At 53.7% G+C, this 14044-nt stretch overlaps 5 protein-coding genes across 5 annotated transcripts; 3 read left to right on the top strand and 2 right to left on the bottom strand.

Annotated features, from left to right (window-relative positions):
- Positions 1-81: 81 nt before the first annotated feature.
- On the top strand, positions 82-2334 carry MNS1 (mannosyl-oligosaccharide alpha-1,2-mannosidase; the record flags this gene model as incomplete). The annotated part of the gene is made up of 1 exon (XM_062905178.1): positions 82-2334. One exon carries the CDS (start codon positions 82-84, stop codon positions 2332-2334), a length of 2253 nt encoding a protein of 750 aa, XP_062770235.1.
- A 1049-nt stretch (positions 2335-3383) lies between these two features.
- Positions 3384-5738, top strand: HIP1_1 (histidine permease; the record flags this gene model as incomplete). The annotated part of the gene is made up of 2 exons (XM_062907301.1): positions 3384-3840; positions 3904-5738. 2 exons carry the CDS (start codon positions 3384-3386, stop codon positions 5559-5561), a joined length of 2115 nt encoding a protein of 704 aa, XP_062770234.1. The 3' UTR covers positions 5562-5738.
- Positions 5739-6183: 445 nt separating this feature from the next.
- On the bottom strand, positions 6184-7887 carry QC763_107160 (uncharacterized protein; the record flags this gene model as incomplete). The annotated part of the gene is made up of 1 exon (XM_062907300.1): positions 6184-7887. One exon carries the CDS (start codon positions 7885-7887, stop codon positions 6184-6186), a length of 1704 nt encoding a protein of 567 aa, XP_062770233.1.
- Positions 7888-9538: 1651 nt separating this feature from the next.
- QC763_107155 (uncharacterized protein) lies at positions 9539-10504 on the top strand (the record flags this gene model as incomplete). Its single annotated transcript, XM_062907299.1, has 1 exon — positions 9539-10504. One exon carries the CDS (start codon positions 9539-9541, stop codon positions 10502-10504), a length of 966 nt encoding a protein of 321 aa, XP_062770232.1.
- Positions 10505-10816: 312 nt separating this feature from the next.
- On the bottom strand, positions 10817-14023 carry QC763_107150 (uncharacterized protein; the record flags this gene model as incomplete). Its single annotated transcript, XM_062907298.1, has 4 exons — positions 10817-13256; positions 13317-13492; positions 13561-13605; positions 13670-14023. The coding sequence occupies 4 exons, from the start codon at positions 14021-14023 to the stop codon at positions 10817-10819; spliced, it is 3015 nt and encodes a 1004-aa protein (XP_062770231.1).
- Between the last annotated feature and the right edge of the window lie 21 nt (positions 14024-14044).

The following is a 14044-nucleotide window of genomic DNA, read 5'->3' as shown; positions in this document are numbered from 1 at the left end:
GGCACCTATTGATAGCAACCGCCACCACCACCACTACCACCACCGCGCTTATTACTTACACAACGAATTGATCATTTGCCTATGAACGTTCGAGACCCATTTAACATCCGCGGTCTGAATCGGGATCCCACTGCCAACTGGAGACCAAAGAGAAACACCACCGCCCACGACACCAGTAACATCACCACCACCCTCCAAAACGTAATCCGAACCGCCGCCGCTGAGACCGAGCGCCTTCGCGACAAGGCGAGCGAGGTGCTGGAAGCTAGTACCTCCCTTTTGCCGACAACGAACACACCTACGAACACAACCGAGATACGATTCTCCTCCGAACCGGGCGTTGGAGATCAAGAAGAAGAGGATATGTCTTCCTTCTCGATACCCAAAAATGTCCCTTCCTTTAGCAACCCACAACGCCAGTACGAAGACCGCTTATGGGCCGCGGCTACAAACAAGAATAGCAAGCCGGGGAATATTTTGAGCGGGGTGCAAGATATCATTTCGGGGGGCAATCGTGCTGCGTTGCCGATGTATAAAGATAAGCCGTATATGTACCCCCCAGGACGGGGCGGGTATGGTGGGGGAGGAGGGGGATTGAGACCTAGGAGGAAGAGGACGTTGGGGTTGTTGTTGCTTGTTGTGGCTGGGTTAGTTTGGTGGTCGGGTGTGTTTTCTGGGGAGCAGGAGGGTGCAGTTGTGAGCGGATGGGGGTGGTGGGGACAGGATACGGGGAGGAGTAGGGCGAATTGGTTGAAGAGGAGGGAGAGGGTGGTGGAGGCTATGGAGTTGAGTTGGGATGCGTATGAGAGGTATGCTTGGGGGATGGACGAGTTTCATCCGGAGTCCAAGACGGGGAAGCAGATGGTGCCGAAGGGGTTGGGGTGGATTATCATTGATTCGTTGGATACGCTCATGTTGATGAACTTGACCAGCCGGTTATCGCATGCAAGGGAGTGGTTAGCAAAGGATTTGACGTGGGAGCAGGATGAGTATGTGAACACGTTTGAGACGACGATTCGCATGTTGGGAGGGTTACTTTCGGCGCATTACCTCTCGACCACGTTTCCACAGTTGGCGCCCATTTCAGATGACGACCCTGGGAAGCCTGGGGAGGATTTGTACTTGGAGAAGGCGAAGGACTTGGCTGACAGACTGATGGCTGCGTTTGATTCGCCTTCTGGGATTCCATACGCCAGTGTCAACTTGAAAGAGTTTAAGGGCATTATTTCACATGCTGACTCGGGTGCTTCATCCACGGCCGAGACAACGACTCTGCAGCTCGAGTTCAAGTATCTCGCGAAACTAACGGGCGAGAAGGATTTCTGGGACAAGGCGGAGAAGGTCATCCAGCTGGTGGACGACAATGGCGCTCAGGATGGATTGGTGCCCATTTTCATCTTTGCTACAACGGGCAAATTTCATGGCGAGAACATCAGATTGGGCAGTCGTGGCGACTCGTACTACGAATATCTCATCAAGCAGTATTTGCAGACCAACAAGAAGGAGCCAATTTATCAGGAGATGTGGGATGAGGCGCTGCAGGGCGTCCGGAAACACCTGATCACTTACACGGAGCCGTCACAGTTTACCATCATTGGCGAGCGCCCAAGCGGGTTGAGCAATGAACTTTCACCCAAGATGGACCACCTCGTCTGCTTTATGCCCGGAACAATTGCTCTGGCGGCCACGGGTGGGCTGACCGAAAAGGAGGCCAGGGGCTTGCCCACATGGACCGACAAGAATGAGGCCGATATGCAGCTCGCACGGGAACTTATGCACACGTGCTGGGGCATGTACAAGTACATGGCGACCGGCCTTGCCGCTGAGATTACTTACTTCAACCTGCCCAAGGAACCACTTCCGGCATCGGCTCACCACCAGGCGCCCGCCGAATTCGACCCCGATCCGGAGGCCGAGTGGCGCAAGGATTTTGACGTGAAGCCGCAAGACAGTCATAACCTGCAGCGCCCAGAGACGGTCGAGAGTCTGTTCTACATGTGGCGAATCACCGGCGAGGAAAAGTATCGTGATTGGGGCTGGGAGATGTTCAAGAGCTTTATGAACTACACAGCGGTCGAGGATGGCGGCGGGTTCACCAGCTTGTCCAATGCCAACATCATCCCTCCTCGGACGAGAGACAATATGGAGAGTTTCTGGCTGGCGGAGACGCTCAAGTACTTTTACTTGCTGTTCTCGCCGAATGACCTACTACCGCTCGACAAGATTGTTTTCAATACGGAGGCGCATCCTTTCCCAAGATTCGATATGGGGCCGTTGTTTTCCACGGGGTGGAAGAGGAAGCCTCGGGATGCGGCAGGGAAGCTTGTGGAATAGTCTGTGAATGATATCGATGGCGACCTGTTTCTCTTTTTCTTTGGATCATGATAGGCGTTGCAGGATAGCGGAGGTGATGGTCCTATATATATCCACTTGACACTGTACAGATACGGTGATACGTTATGTTGTATGAAGTTGAAGCGGCTTGTTTCTCCCAGGTTTTTGATTCCTCTCGATGGCACAGATAGAGATCAATGGTTCAAGATCTCATGCGGCGGAAGCTATGTCATGAGGTGGCTAGGGGAAGCTCCACGGGGTGGCACGGACAAGCACGAGGCAGCACGGGCGATAGGGCATTAAGGAGATGGATGGCGAAGAACCCACTTGAACTCCGATGGAGATGGAAATCAATGGAGATGGGAATCGGTGGAGAATTCTCCATAGAATCCACAGCGGGCGCCAAAGCGGCTGCAGCGGGTAGCTAGTAGGATCCCTGCTGAAAATCATCCACACATGTTCTTTTGAGGGTTGAACTACCGGCCTGTTGTTATGCCTCCTCAGCGAATCCGGGGGTTTTCTTCTCTCTCCGAAACATACATGGACATTTTTTCGCACCCCACGAGGGATTCTTGTTGCTGGCAGGGCTTCTCCTTGTTGCCAATTACGGTAAAGGGTTCAATGCGTGTGCATGCTGCGAAACTTGACAGACGGGGAACGCCTCAAGGCTTCTCACTCTTTCGAGCAGAAATGGATTCCCGAGATTGTATATGGATTCCCGAGATTTCTCCCTGGGAGCGAGACAAGAGCTTATCACGAGGAATATTCTTCCGCGGCAGATAGCCACAAAGCTTTGACAGCTCACGGCACCGTCACACTACCTATCGAGTTGATCATCTGCTGTTCATATTCTTCCTGAACATCAAACACCAATAGACATTGTCAGAAGCTCCCATCGTACACCCACCCCTCCCTCTTGGACCTCGATGTGCGACCCATACGCCATCATCGCAACTCTATCTTGGGCACCCCCTTCGACGTAGCATGTCTCTCCATAATCAACCATAATTCTCTTTTGTTGGCTTTTAATATCCTTATATACCCAACAAATGCCAAAAATGCCAAAACCAAACACTCCACACCCCTCCACCGCCACAACGCTCAACATAAGCGGTGGCCAACGCAGCAGCCTCCTCCGCCGTGACTTCCTCTCTAGCTACCCCGAAGACGACGACGACAGCAACAGCACCACCGCCCACTCGCACCCACCTTCGCACTATGTACAGAGCTGGGTTAACTCCTTTCGGAGGGATCCCGGAAGGAGGATCACACCCGCAACGGTGGTTCACGGCGTGGGAAGCAGTAAACGGTCGTCGACAATAGCAGGGGGTAGCTCGCGAGGAGGTGGTAATAGTGGTGGTGGTAGTAGTAGAGAGGAAAAGGAGAGGCATATTGGAGGGCATTACTTTGATTTGCACGCCGCTAACGTCAACACGGCGAATACGCAGCTTTCGAGGGAGCTGAAGGGGAGGCATTTGCAGATGATTGCTTTGGGGGGGACGGTTGGTATGGTTTCTCTTTTGTTGTTGTGTAAAAATAGAATAGGGGCTAATGTGTGATGGGCAACAGGAACCGGCCTCTTTGTCGTGTCGGGCTCGACGCTCACTGCTGGGGGCCCGGCCTCGATGCTGTTGGCATATGCCTTCATCAGCGGCATGCTCTACTGCACCATGCAAGCGCTCGGCGAGCTCGCCGTCGCCTTCCCCGTCGCTGGCAGTTTCTCGGCTTACTCGACCCGCTTCCTCGATCCGGCCCTGGGATTCTCGATGGGGTGGAATTACGCCCTCCAGTGGCTGGTTAGTCTGCCGCTTGAGATCATTGCGGGAAGCATGACGGTCAACTACTGGAGGGAGGACATCCATCGATCCGTCTTTGTCACAGTCTTCCTCGTCGCCATCGTGGTGATAAACCTCGTCGGCGTTAGAGGGTACGGCGAAGCAGAGTTCTGTTTCTCCATCCTGAAAGTCATCGCCGTTATAGGGTTTATCCTCTTGGGATGTGTCATCAACATAGGCGGGTTCCCCGACGAGGGCTACATAGGAGGGAGGTATTGGAAAGATCCCGGCGCGTTCAACAATGGGTTCAAGGGGTTCTGCACCATCTTCGTCACGGCGGCGTTTGCCTTTACGGGGATCGAGTTGGTTGGTTTGGCGGCTGCAGAAGCGGTCAACCCGAGGAAATCGCTCCCCACGGCTATCAAGCAGATCTTTTGGCGGATCACACTGTTTTATCTCATCTCTCTCGCGCTTGTGGGGCTTTTGGTTCCCTACAACCACCCCGATCTCTTGGGAGCGGAATCTTTTGCCGATGCGTCCTCCTCCCCTTTTGTCATCGCGATCGAATCAGCTGGCATCGCCATCCTCCCTGGTATCATGAACGCGGTGATCCTCGTGGCGGTGGTATCCGTGGGCAACTCGGCCGTGTTCGGCTCCTCCCGGACGTTGGCCGCTCTCGCAGATCAGGGACAAGCTCCCAAAATATTCGGGTACGTCGACCGCCGCGGGCGTCCCCTTATATCAATCCTCATCGTCAGCGCCTTTGGCCTACTGGGGTACCTAGCCGACCTGGACCAACCCTCCGAGGTGCTCAACTGGCTCCTGGCCGCCACCGGCCTCTCCTCAATCTTCACATGGGCCTCCATCTGCCTGGCGCACATCCGCTTCCGGAAAGCCTGGGCCGTCCAGGGGCACTCACTCGACGAACTCTCCTACCTCTCCCAGGCAGGTGTAACCGGCTCCTGGATCGGACTGTTTCTCAACATATTGGTGCTCATCGCCCAGTTCTGGACGGCCGCCTGGCCCATCCCCCCTACTCTCCCCGACCCAGACGCGGTCGACGAGTTTTCAACCGCACCCGAAGGAGCCCGCCGCGTCGTCCCGACTGTCCCGACGGGAAACGGCAGCGGGGTGACGATCAACAACCAGGGCGACGTGGTGCACAATGTTTTTTTGCAGTGCAGTTGCGTGCCGATCATTGTCCTGTTCTGGGCGGGATACAAGATCTGGTTTAGGACCAAGGTGGTGAGGCTGGAGGATATCGATCTTGATACGGGGAGGAGGAGGGCAGGGGTGGTGTACTGGAACAGTCATTCTGCCGGCGGTGGTGGTGCGAGGGCAAGGGGTTTGCCTGTTTTTTCGTTGTTGACGAAGCAGGAGTTGGAGTGGGAGAGGGAGAGGGAGTTGAGAGGGATGCCGAGGTGGAAGAGGGTTTATAGGTATTTGTGTTGATATGGAAAGGAAAGGGCAAAGGGCAGCGAGCATGAGGGGGAATGAGATATATGATGCTCGCGCCTCGCGTATAAAAGCTTGACGTTATTTTACACATGGCGGGTTGTTCTCTTTTCAGGAGGGTGGCTGGATTATTTTTAATATATAGCATTCAAAGACACTCCGAATTGCTCCAACCCAAATTTCTGAAACCTCTCCTTAGTTGTGGCAGATAGTCTATAGACTGATCTGAACAAGTTCGCAACAGCACGCCATTAACCCTGAGAGAAAACATCACCGGCAAGTCAAATAAAAGTCTCTCTTCGGTTGAAATCAGTTTACACTACCTGGTAACCTAACAAACATATCCCTGTTCCTTCTTCCTATCCTCATCCAGGACAGCCAAAGCATAACAACAATCAATCATAACATAAAAATCCCAGGGTTCCATTTTTATTACCCTTCCCTCCACGCTCTTGATACTCCTTCAACTGGCAAAAACGGCCAGGAAACATCGACGAGCCTCACACAGAAAAAAGAAACAGAGCATGCTCTGTAAAAAGGACCTCCCAGTAGATGTACAAGCTGTCTTTCTTGTCATGAAAGTGCACTGATCATGATCAAAAAAATGCGAAATCCGTTCTTAAAAGTCCCAGAAGCTCTCCGCCTTGGCAGGAGGCCCACGGCCGCCCTTTTTCTGGGGCTGAGTTGGCGCGTCCTCGTCGCTCTCGTCACCCAGCGCCCACCCGCGGCCAGCACCCTTTCTGCCACCCATCCCGTCGCCAGCAGTGTTGATGCCGCGCTCTTTCTTCTCGGCCAAGCCCCAACCGCCCTTCTTATTGCCCATGCCATCACCGGCTGTGACAATTCCTCTCGTCTTGCCATTGGGGTTGTTGTTCTCCTTCAGGGCAGCGGGCGAAACATCATAGGTCTCCCAGTTGCTCTCCATCATGCGCACTGCCTTCTTCCTGTCATCACCGAGCTTCTCAGCCTTGTCTTTGCCGTCGTTGCTATCCCGAGGAGACTCGTCCGTCATCTCAAAGTGAGGATCGAATGACTTGTGGCGTCCGGCTTGGTTTGTAATATTGCCGAGAGGAGCAGGACCTGGGGTCGGCGCACTGCCGTCCTCCTTGTACAGGTTCATTTCGTAGAGGTGCTGCCCTTCATTCTGACCCCTACCACGGGGTGGGCCGCGGAACCGACCGCCAGCTGGCGTCTCACCGTCATCGACAAAGTCAAAGTGAGCCTCGGCAGTAATGCGGCCCTTGGCCTGCTGGGCCTTGGGGGCAGGTTGCTCCTCAGTAATGGCATCTTCAGTAGACCAATTGCGAGCTTCCCGGGCCTTGTGCAAGGTGCGGGATGCTGTCGGCTTTTGTGGCGTTACGAAATCCTCAAAGCCCCACGAAGCACCATGCTTGGAGCTCTTTGCGGGAGCAGGAGCGGGCTTCGGGGCCTCCTGAGAGTGGCCGTCATCAAAGTCGAAGTGTTGGTACTTCTTTGGGTTTGGGCGGATGACACGTTCGGGCGATCTGCCGTTCTCGGGCGTGTCGGCCTCGGCGGTATCATCGTCGCGGTCAAAAAGGCGGACAGCTTGGAAGTTCTTGCTAACCCCGGCCTTGGCCTTGCTTGGAGACACAGAACGCTCGCGGCCGTTGCTGGGGGAAGCGGGCTCCTCAGGCTCGTCGCCCAGAATTTCGGTAAAGGAACGCTGGGTAGGTCTGCGGCCAGCATAGGGAGAGACGACGGTAACCTCTTCCTGTTCCTCCCGCGGGGCGAACAAAGCCAAGGAGGCGTGAGGATCGCGGAGAGGGTTGGTCGACTTGGTGCGGTTATGCATGGGAAGATCAGTAGTAAACCCAGGAGCTCCGCCTCCCTTGACGCATTTCGCAATCAAGCTGACCTGGTCCTTGCCATCGCGAATGGGCCAGTTGCGACCCGACTTGCCAATAACGTCGAGTTGCTTCAGCAGCGACCCTTGGTCCCAGTTCTGGCGGATCTGGAGAATCTTGCCGTCGGCATCGAACAAGACGATGTGGGTAACGGCAAAAGACACAGTCCGGTCGGCAAGGAAGTTGTCGTCCAATCCAGGCAGATACGGGCCACCGCTGGAAATAAATTCGATGACAAGCTCAGCCTCCAGAACCACGGCGTTCTGCCCCTCGATGACGAAAAGCACGTCTTCCTTCTTCTTCTTGCTCTGGTTGCGGAAGGTCGAAAAGTGCTTGATAATGCTATCGGGACCGTTGAAGCTCGTCGTCGAGGTAATGTAGTGCAGAGACGCGTCTTGCGCGAGCACAGTCGGGGTTGGTGCAGCTAGAAACTGCTTGTACGCAGCCTGAAGCGCCATATTTGCTGATTGGGACGCGTCGATTGGAAAGAAATGTGGATGCAAAGAGGATGAGGTGTTTGGGAGAGAAGAAGCCAACAGAGACCAAAAGAGTCGAAAATAAAGGGAGCGGGTCCCGAACGTGGGAAGGCCAGGATTCCAGGATGCAGGAAAGTGCAGGGTGAATGCACAGGGAAGGGGCACTTCAATGTCTTGGCAGGCACCTCGTCGACAACAGATGGAAGATGCCAAAAGCTCGGGGAGGGGGGTCAAAGATGCTAGGTAGCCAATTGAAAATGCCTATTTAAACAGTTCATGGTGTGGTGGGTTGTGTAACTCCAGGCTATGTACACTCCGTAGTCCGTATTGCCATAAGCTTTGGTGCCTCGTCCCCACCTTACCTACCCATCCCATCCACAAGCTGCACCGCGCGTGAAGTTCGACGCGTTGCCAGTCAAGTCTGGTTTAGGAAATTGTCAGGGGTCATCAAGATTTCAATGGGTTATTGTTGTTCATGCGTGTCGCGGTGTTTTGTTTACTCGCTTCCTGGTTGACACGGCAAATGTATAAGTGTCTAAGCCAGGAAGGATGACCCCGCATTTTACGTCTACATATCAAATATATGGCTTCTCCCTCGGGTTGTGCGGTCTTATTTTTACATAGAGGACATCGATATTATGGTATCTCATCCACTTCAGTCCACCTTTTTATCACCAGTTGACTCACGGGTTGCAGTTTGTCAGAGAAAGACAAACTTCATGCTACTTATTATCAAGTCTATTGCGGATGCCCCGCAACCCGTTTCGTTTCAGGATGAGCACCAGCCCCACATTGGAAGCAGGGATTGACGTTTCGGATGACAGCTTCATCCTGAAGAGGGTTAGGACGACTTGGCACTCATGTCGAACTGGAATCCGCCAAGAGATGCGATTCAACGACCAGTCTGGACCTTGCCCAAGGCTTGGGGTTCGAGTGACGAGCTTGACATCCTGGCGGGATTTGTATCCGTATGCCCCGCAGATGATATCACCAACACCTTCAAGCCTCACGAAAATACTTAACCCCTCTCGATGATTCCAATGCCTCTTTGACGGTTCGTGTAACTCAGCATCTGAAACGAGGCAGCTCCCTACCCCAGCTTGCCTCAGCCTCTCACCGCAGCACAAGTGACCCCTCTCCACCACTGCACGCTGCGGAGGCATCCGTCAACCACACCGCCGGGAACGGCTTTGATACGTCGCCGTATAACACCGCTCCAAGTGGCAATGATAGCCAGCAATGCATCTGCCGGCGTTGTTGGCTGACAATATACCGCCAGCTGTTCACCGTTCGTTCTGTGTTTCAGGTGAGAACTTTAAAGATTGCGTCCCATTCCAAATCAGCCTTTCGGGTCTGGAGGCTCGAGTCACGAGCTGCTTTTCTTCGTGTTCAGCAAATAGCGATCAACAATGTCCATCTTATTCCCCAATCTGTATCTCTTTCGCGGGCGTTGTTTGCCTGATCGGTTTGAGATCGTCCGCTCGTTTACCTCTGCCTCTGTGTTTCTCGAGTGAGGCTCCTGAAGCCCCTTGCTGTTCTTATAAGGCTGAGCTGCCTCCTTACCTAGTCACCTCATACAGAGCTGACCTTTGTCATTTTTATTTCCAGTACTCGTCCGTAACAGCAACCAAACATGATAATCCACCCTCCCCTACCAAAGCTCACAATTTACCCTCCCTTACCACCCTCTCCATTATTACACTCTCCCTTGCCATCATCCACACCACCACCGCCGCCGCCGCCACCGCCAACAATCCTCCCCAGGCCAAAATCCAAACCCCAACTACACACCCACCTCCACCACCAAACTTACAACTCCCTCCTCTCACTCCCGCTGGCTTTCTCCCTCTCCCTACCCTCAACTCTCCTCAGCCCCTCCAACCTGAGGACCGCACCCCTCGAACTCAACCTCTACTTCCCCCACAACAGATCCTGCACCCTCCTCCGAGATCTGGACGACTTCTTCACCCTCAAGAATGGCTGTGGCTGGGTACCGCCAGATGAGGGGCAATCTGCCGCAGAACAGGAAGCGGAGAGAATTGACAGGCTGAAGGAGTTGCTGTTTCAATGGGAGAGAATCATCCCGCTACACGGCCCCCAAGATCAAGCGGGCATTGATGAAGAAGGATGGAAGGAGTGGTGGGAGGAGTGGGTGCACTGGTCACAAAGAAAAGTGGACGAAGAGGACGAGACGGATGAGGAGGATGTGCCCGCGCATGGAAAGGATGCCGTGGACGACGACACAGATGACGAGGACACACCCTTTGTGCCCGATCACCGAAGGACAATAGCAATCGACGGGAAGCAGACTGTGATCATCGGGATAGACCCATCTGATAGACCTGCCGGAGTACCCCCTCCATCCGAACAAGAACGGCGAAAGCAGATCGACGCCATCAATAAAGCCAGACTGCGCACCATACGCGGTAGGAATCACCACCATCGATTCAAAACTTCCGAGCTGGAGTCACTTCTCCAGCAGTTTCTAGGCCAAGTGTTACAGAAGGAGATGGGGGCGAGGTTAGCAGGGGCGAGGAGTGATAACACCTCTTTGGAGCATTTTCTGAGACGGAGGGAAGGAGACTGTGGTGGGCGTTAACCAAGATGGAATGTTACAGTGATGATACATGATTTTGCATTTACATGTACCTATGCCTTAGTAAATAACTGTTTCTATTATACCTTTCAGCGTCCTTTCAAGGAAGCTATTAACATGAAATGCTCCTTCCCACCTATGCAAAATTAGGGTATCAAACTGTCTATATCAGCTTGCGCCTTCCTGTTTTGCCTACTAGTTTACTATTGAGGCATAATTCATGATATAATATAGGTCAACCTACTTTTCCTGTACTCATTATCTATAGAGAGGGTGCCCCCTCAACCGCATCCACCCTCCCTCCCCCCCTTCCAACTACCCGAACCCCACCGCCCAAGCCGCATTCCCCAACTGCCTCAAAACAACAACAATATTCTCACTAACCGGCGGCAATCCCCCCTCCTTAACCTCCCCCGTCCCCTCCTCCACAAAATTCGCCTCCAAAACCCCCCTCGCAACCTCCATCACCCCCCTCGGATCCTCCACCGAAACAACCCCCCTCTTCCCCATCCCCTGTACAACCACCTCCCTCCCCTCCCCCCCATAAACCAACCACTCCTCCAACCCCGCCCCTTCCACCCCCTCCCCATCAATCACCAACGGTGCCCCCATCCCCCCACCTTTCCTCCTCCCTGACGCCCTGATAATGATCCCATAAGTCCACAAACAAAGCGCAGCATGGTGCACCGCAATCGCCCAGAAGTCCTTTAGATGTCCCTTGGGGAAATTCCTCCCCCATCGGAAGATCTGGCCGGCATGATACAACGCCTGGCGGCTGTCGCTCGATTCGAGACACCATTTCTGCAAAAGGGGGTAGACCCTTCTTGCTTGGTCTTCCCCTTCTTTGCCGGTCAACAGTTGGAGGTCGATTAGTGAAACGTGGAGGTTCATTTGGAGGAGGTGGAGAATCATGGATTCTTGGGCAGACAACATCTCGTGCCAGCCGCGGGTGACGGATTGGAAGAGGGAGAGTTGACGGCGGAGTTCGCCGTGGCGTTGGGTGAGGAGCATTTCGGGGGAGAGCGAGGGGTCAGTAGTGGGTAAAGGGGAGGAGGTAAGGATGGATTTGAGCTGGCGGTATTCCCATATTAGGGACCAGAACCCGTGGAGGTAGATACTTATGGCGTATTGCACGTCGAGGAGGTGGTGGTTCGTGGCGAGGAGGTTGATGTCCCTGAATAAATCGCCTAGCGATGGAGGGCGTTTGTTGCCCTCACTGTTGGTCCGAGATTCGAGATACCGGATTTTAAACTCCTCTGCTGTACGTGCAAACCAGAGATCTTTCGAGCAGGGTAAAGGGAGGGTGAGCTCAGCGTAGGACATGGAGGGGTTGTTGAATTGTGTCATGGACACTTGGGCATCTCGGAGGTAAGCGTGGAAAACGAGACGTTTCCATGATTCGAGTTGGTACCATTTTTTCCATTTTTCTTCGAGGACTTCGCCCTCGTCGGAGGGGTGGATGATGACGTCTGGGTAGGCGGTTTTGGTGAATTTTCCTCTGTAGCGCATCATGGCCATGGGAACCGAGAGATGACATTCTGCGATTTCCATTTTCCGACGGTTGCCGCTCCAGAGGCCGACGTCTTGCACTAGCACCAGAGCTTGGACTGGGCCGAGGAGGCCGATGTTGGTGTTGTTTTCTTCAAATCTGCCTGGAATGGAGATACGGACGGCTTCTTGTAGCGCGAAACCGAATCTTCTTAGGGTAGTGACCGGGGCAAGAACGGCACCAGCAGCGGTGGCTATGGCGAGCCACTCTGGAGATTGGTGGTTCATGGAAAACGAGCCATAGTGAATCCATGATGAGACTTGGCACATGTGTGCAGCCAAAAAGACATGAATCCAGGTATCCATTATCTCGGCCGAGGGAAACGATGAAGCCACGCGATTTATCATGCTATTTTCCCTGCATGTGCTCAGAACGATGGCCAAGATCTTGTCCCGGTTGGAGCTATGCAGAGTGTCCTTTACCACTCGATCAGGCTTGAGGGCTTTAGATCCATGTACATCCCGGGAGAGCAGTGGAAGGTTAGACTGCTCGTTGTAGCCCGTATCGGTCCTTTTCGGAACCCAACGCCAGGGTGATTCGGTCCAGATCTTGACGAGTGTCGATCGCATGGCCGCAACCTCTGCCGAATTGTCCACTTGAGTAGTCGAGTCGGGTACGTGCTGGGTGGCATCAGGGTTCCAATTCTCGAGAAGACCAAAGTCAAATTCTCGAAAGTCCAGGTTGACATCATCGCAAAAGTCCAAAACAGCCAGTCCTTGTGCCTCAGCCATTCTGGCTGAATTTCCAAACGACTGGTCGTACAGAACATCACGTAGAAATTCTGAGAATGGTGCTTTTTCCAAATCTTGCTCCACCGTAGCCAGGCCCTGGTTCTGATAGGTAGCCTGAGGACGATTGAGGTTGTCTGGGTTGTTCTGGTCCATTAGTGTTTCAGGCGTTGGCAACTGTGATTCTTCTTTGAACTGCCGATCATCCGGCGTGAGGGAGTTGCTAGCAAGGCTGGGCTGCTGATATCGAGAAGACGACGCAAAGCTTTTCAGTGCTGGGTTGAAAGTTGGCTGTTGGAATTCAGGCTCAGCGGCACTTATTGGTTGAGCGTATTGCGATGAAGCGCTCGGAGACGTGTCCGCTGGTGGATGGGACTCAAAACCATGGGCGTTTGCGGAGAGATGTAGCAGGTGCATCGCGGCATCCTCTGAGGATGCTACCTCACACGTTATGCCACGGTTCTTACATCTTGTGCATCTGATAAGAGTTAGTGTGAGCTCAGGAGTGAAGACGTGATGCATCATCAGGGGCACTTGCGGTTTCATCTCTTCACACTTGACTCTAGCCTTGGCACATGCCTGACAAGCATGTGCAACGCGGCCGGCACCAAGAGCCGCGGAGCTGAGGCGTTTACGTTTGTTGCTGTTGTCATCTTGATGGTTGGTGCGATGACGTTTGAGGAGGTCTGCCCGGGCGAAGGCTTTGGAGCAAATCTTTCACCATATTAGTCAGGTTTCTGGTGAGCTATGACGAGTTTTGCTCAGCATGTTTGAAGACGCACATCGCAGACGAAGCGCTTCCCGAGAGTATGGGTTGCTATATGTCTCTAACGCATCATCTTCATCAGTAATGTGAAGACAGTATACGGCCTGGAGACGGTGAGTGTTCACCTGGAGATGCTCGGGCCGAGAATACCGACGCAAGCAATGAGCGCACTGGTAAAGCGATGTCGGGAGCTGTGGCTGTGGCGGTTGTTGTTGTTGTTGTTGTTGTGGCGGCTGGGAGGTGGTGTTGGCATTGATCGAGTTGGATGGATGTGAAAATGAGGCCGGAGAGGGTGATGCAGCCGGAGCCGAGGCCGGGGCCGTGCCGGTGAGAGGACCGGCGGCTGATGTCGAGTGTGGGAGGACGGGTGGAGTAAATAAAGAGGCGTTGGGGTCAATTCCAACTACCGGTGGTTGGGGTTGGCCACGAGGAGGAGGATTACTGGTGGGCGGGTCAATAAGATGGCGGATTGGATACATGGTGAATTGGTGAGAAGTCCA

Source organism: Podospora pseudopauciseta, chromosome 1 (assembly GCF_035222475.1).
Source record: "Podospora pseudopauciseta strain CBS 411.78 chromosome 1, whole genome shotgun sequence".
NCBI lineage: Eukaryota > Fungi > Ascomycota > Sordariomycetes > Sordariales > Podosporaceae > Podospora > Podospora pseudopauciseta.
Note: the sequence above shows the minus strand (reverse complement) of the source record. Positions and strands in the feature narration are given on the sequence as shown.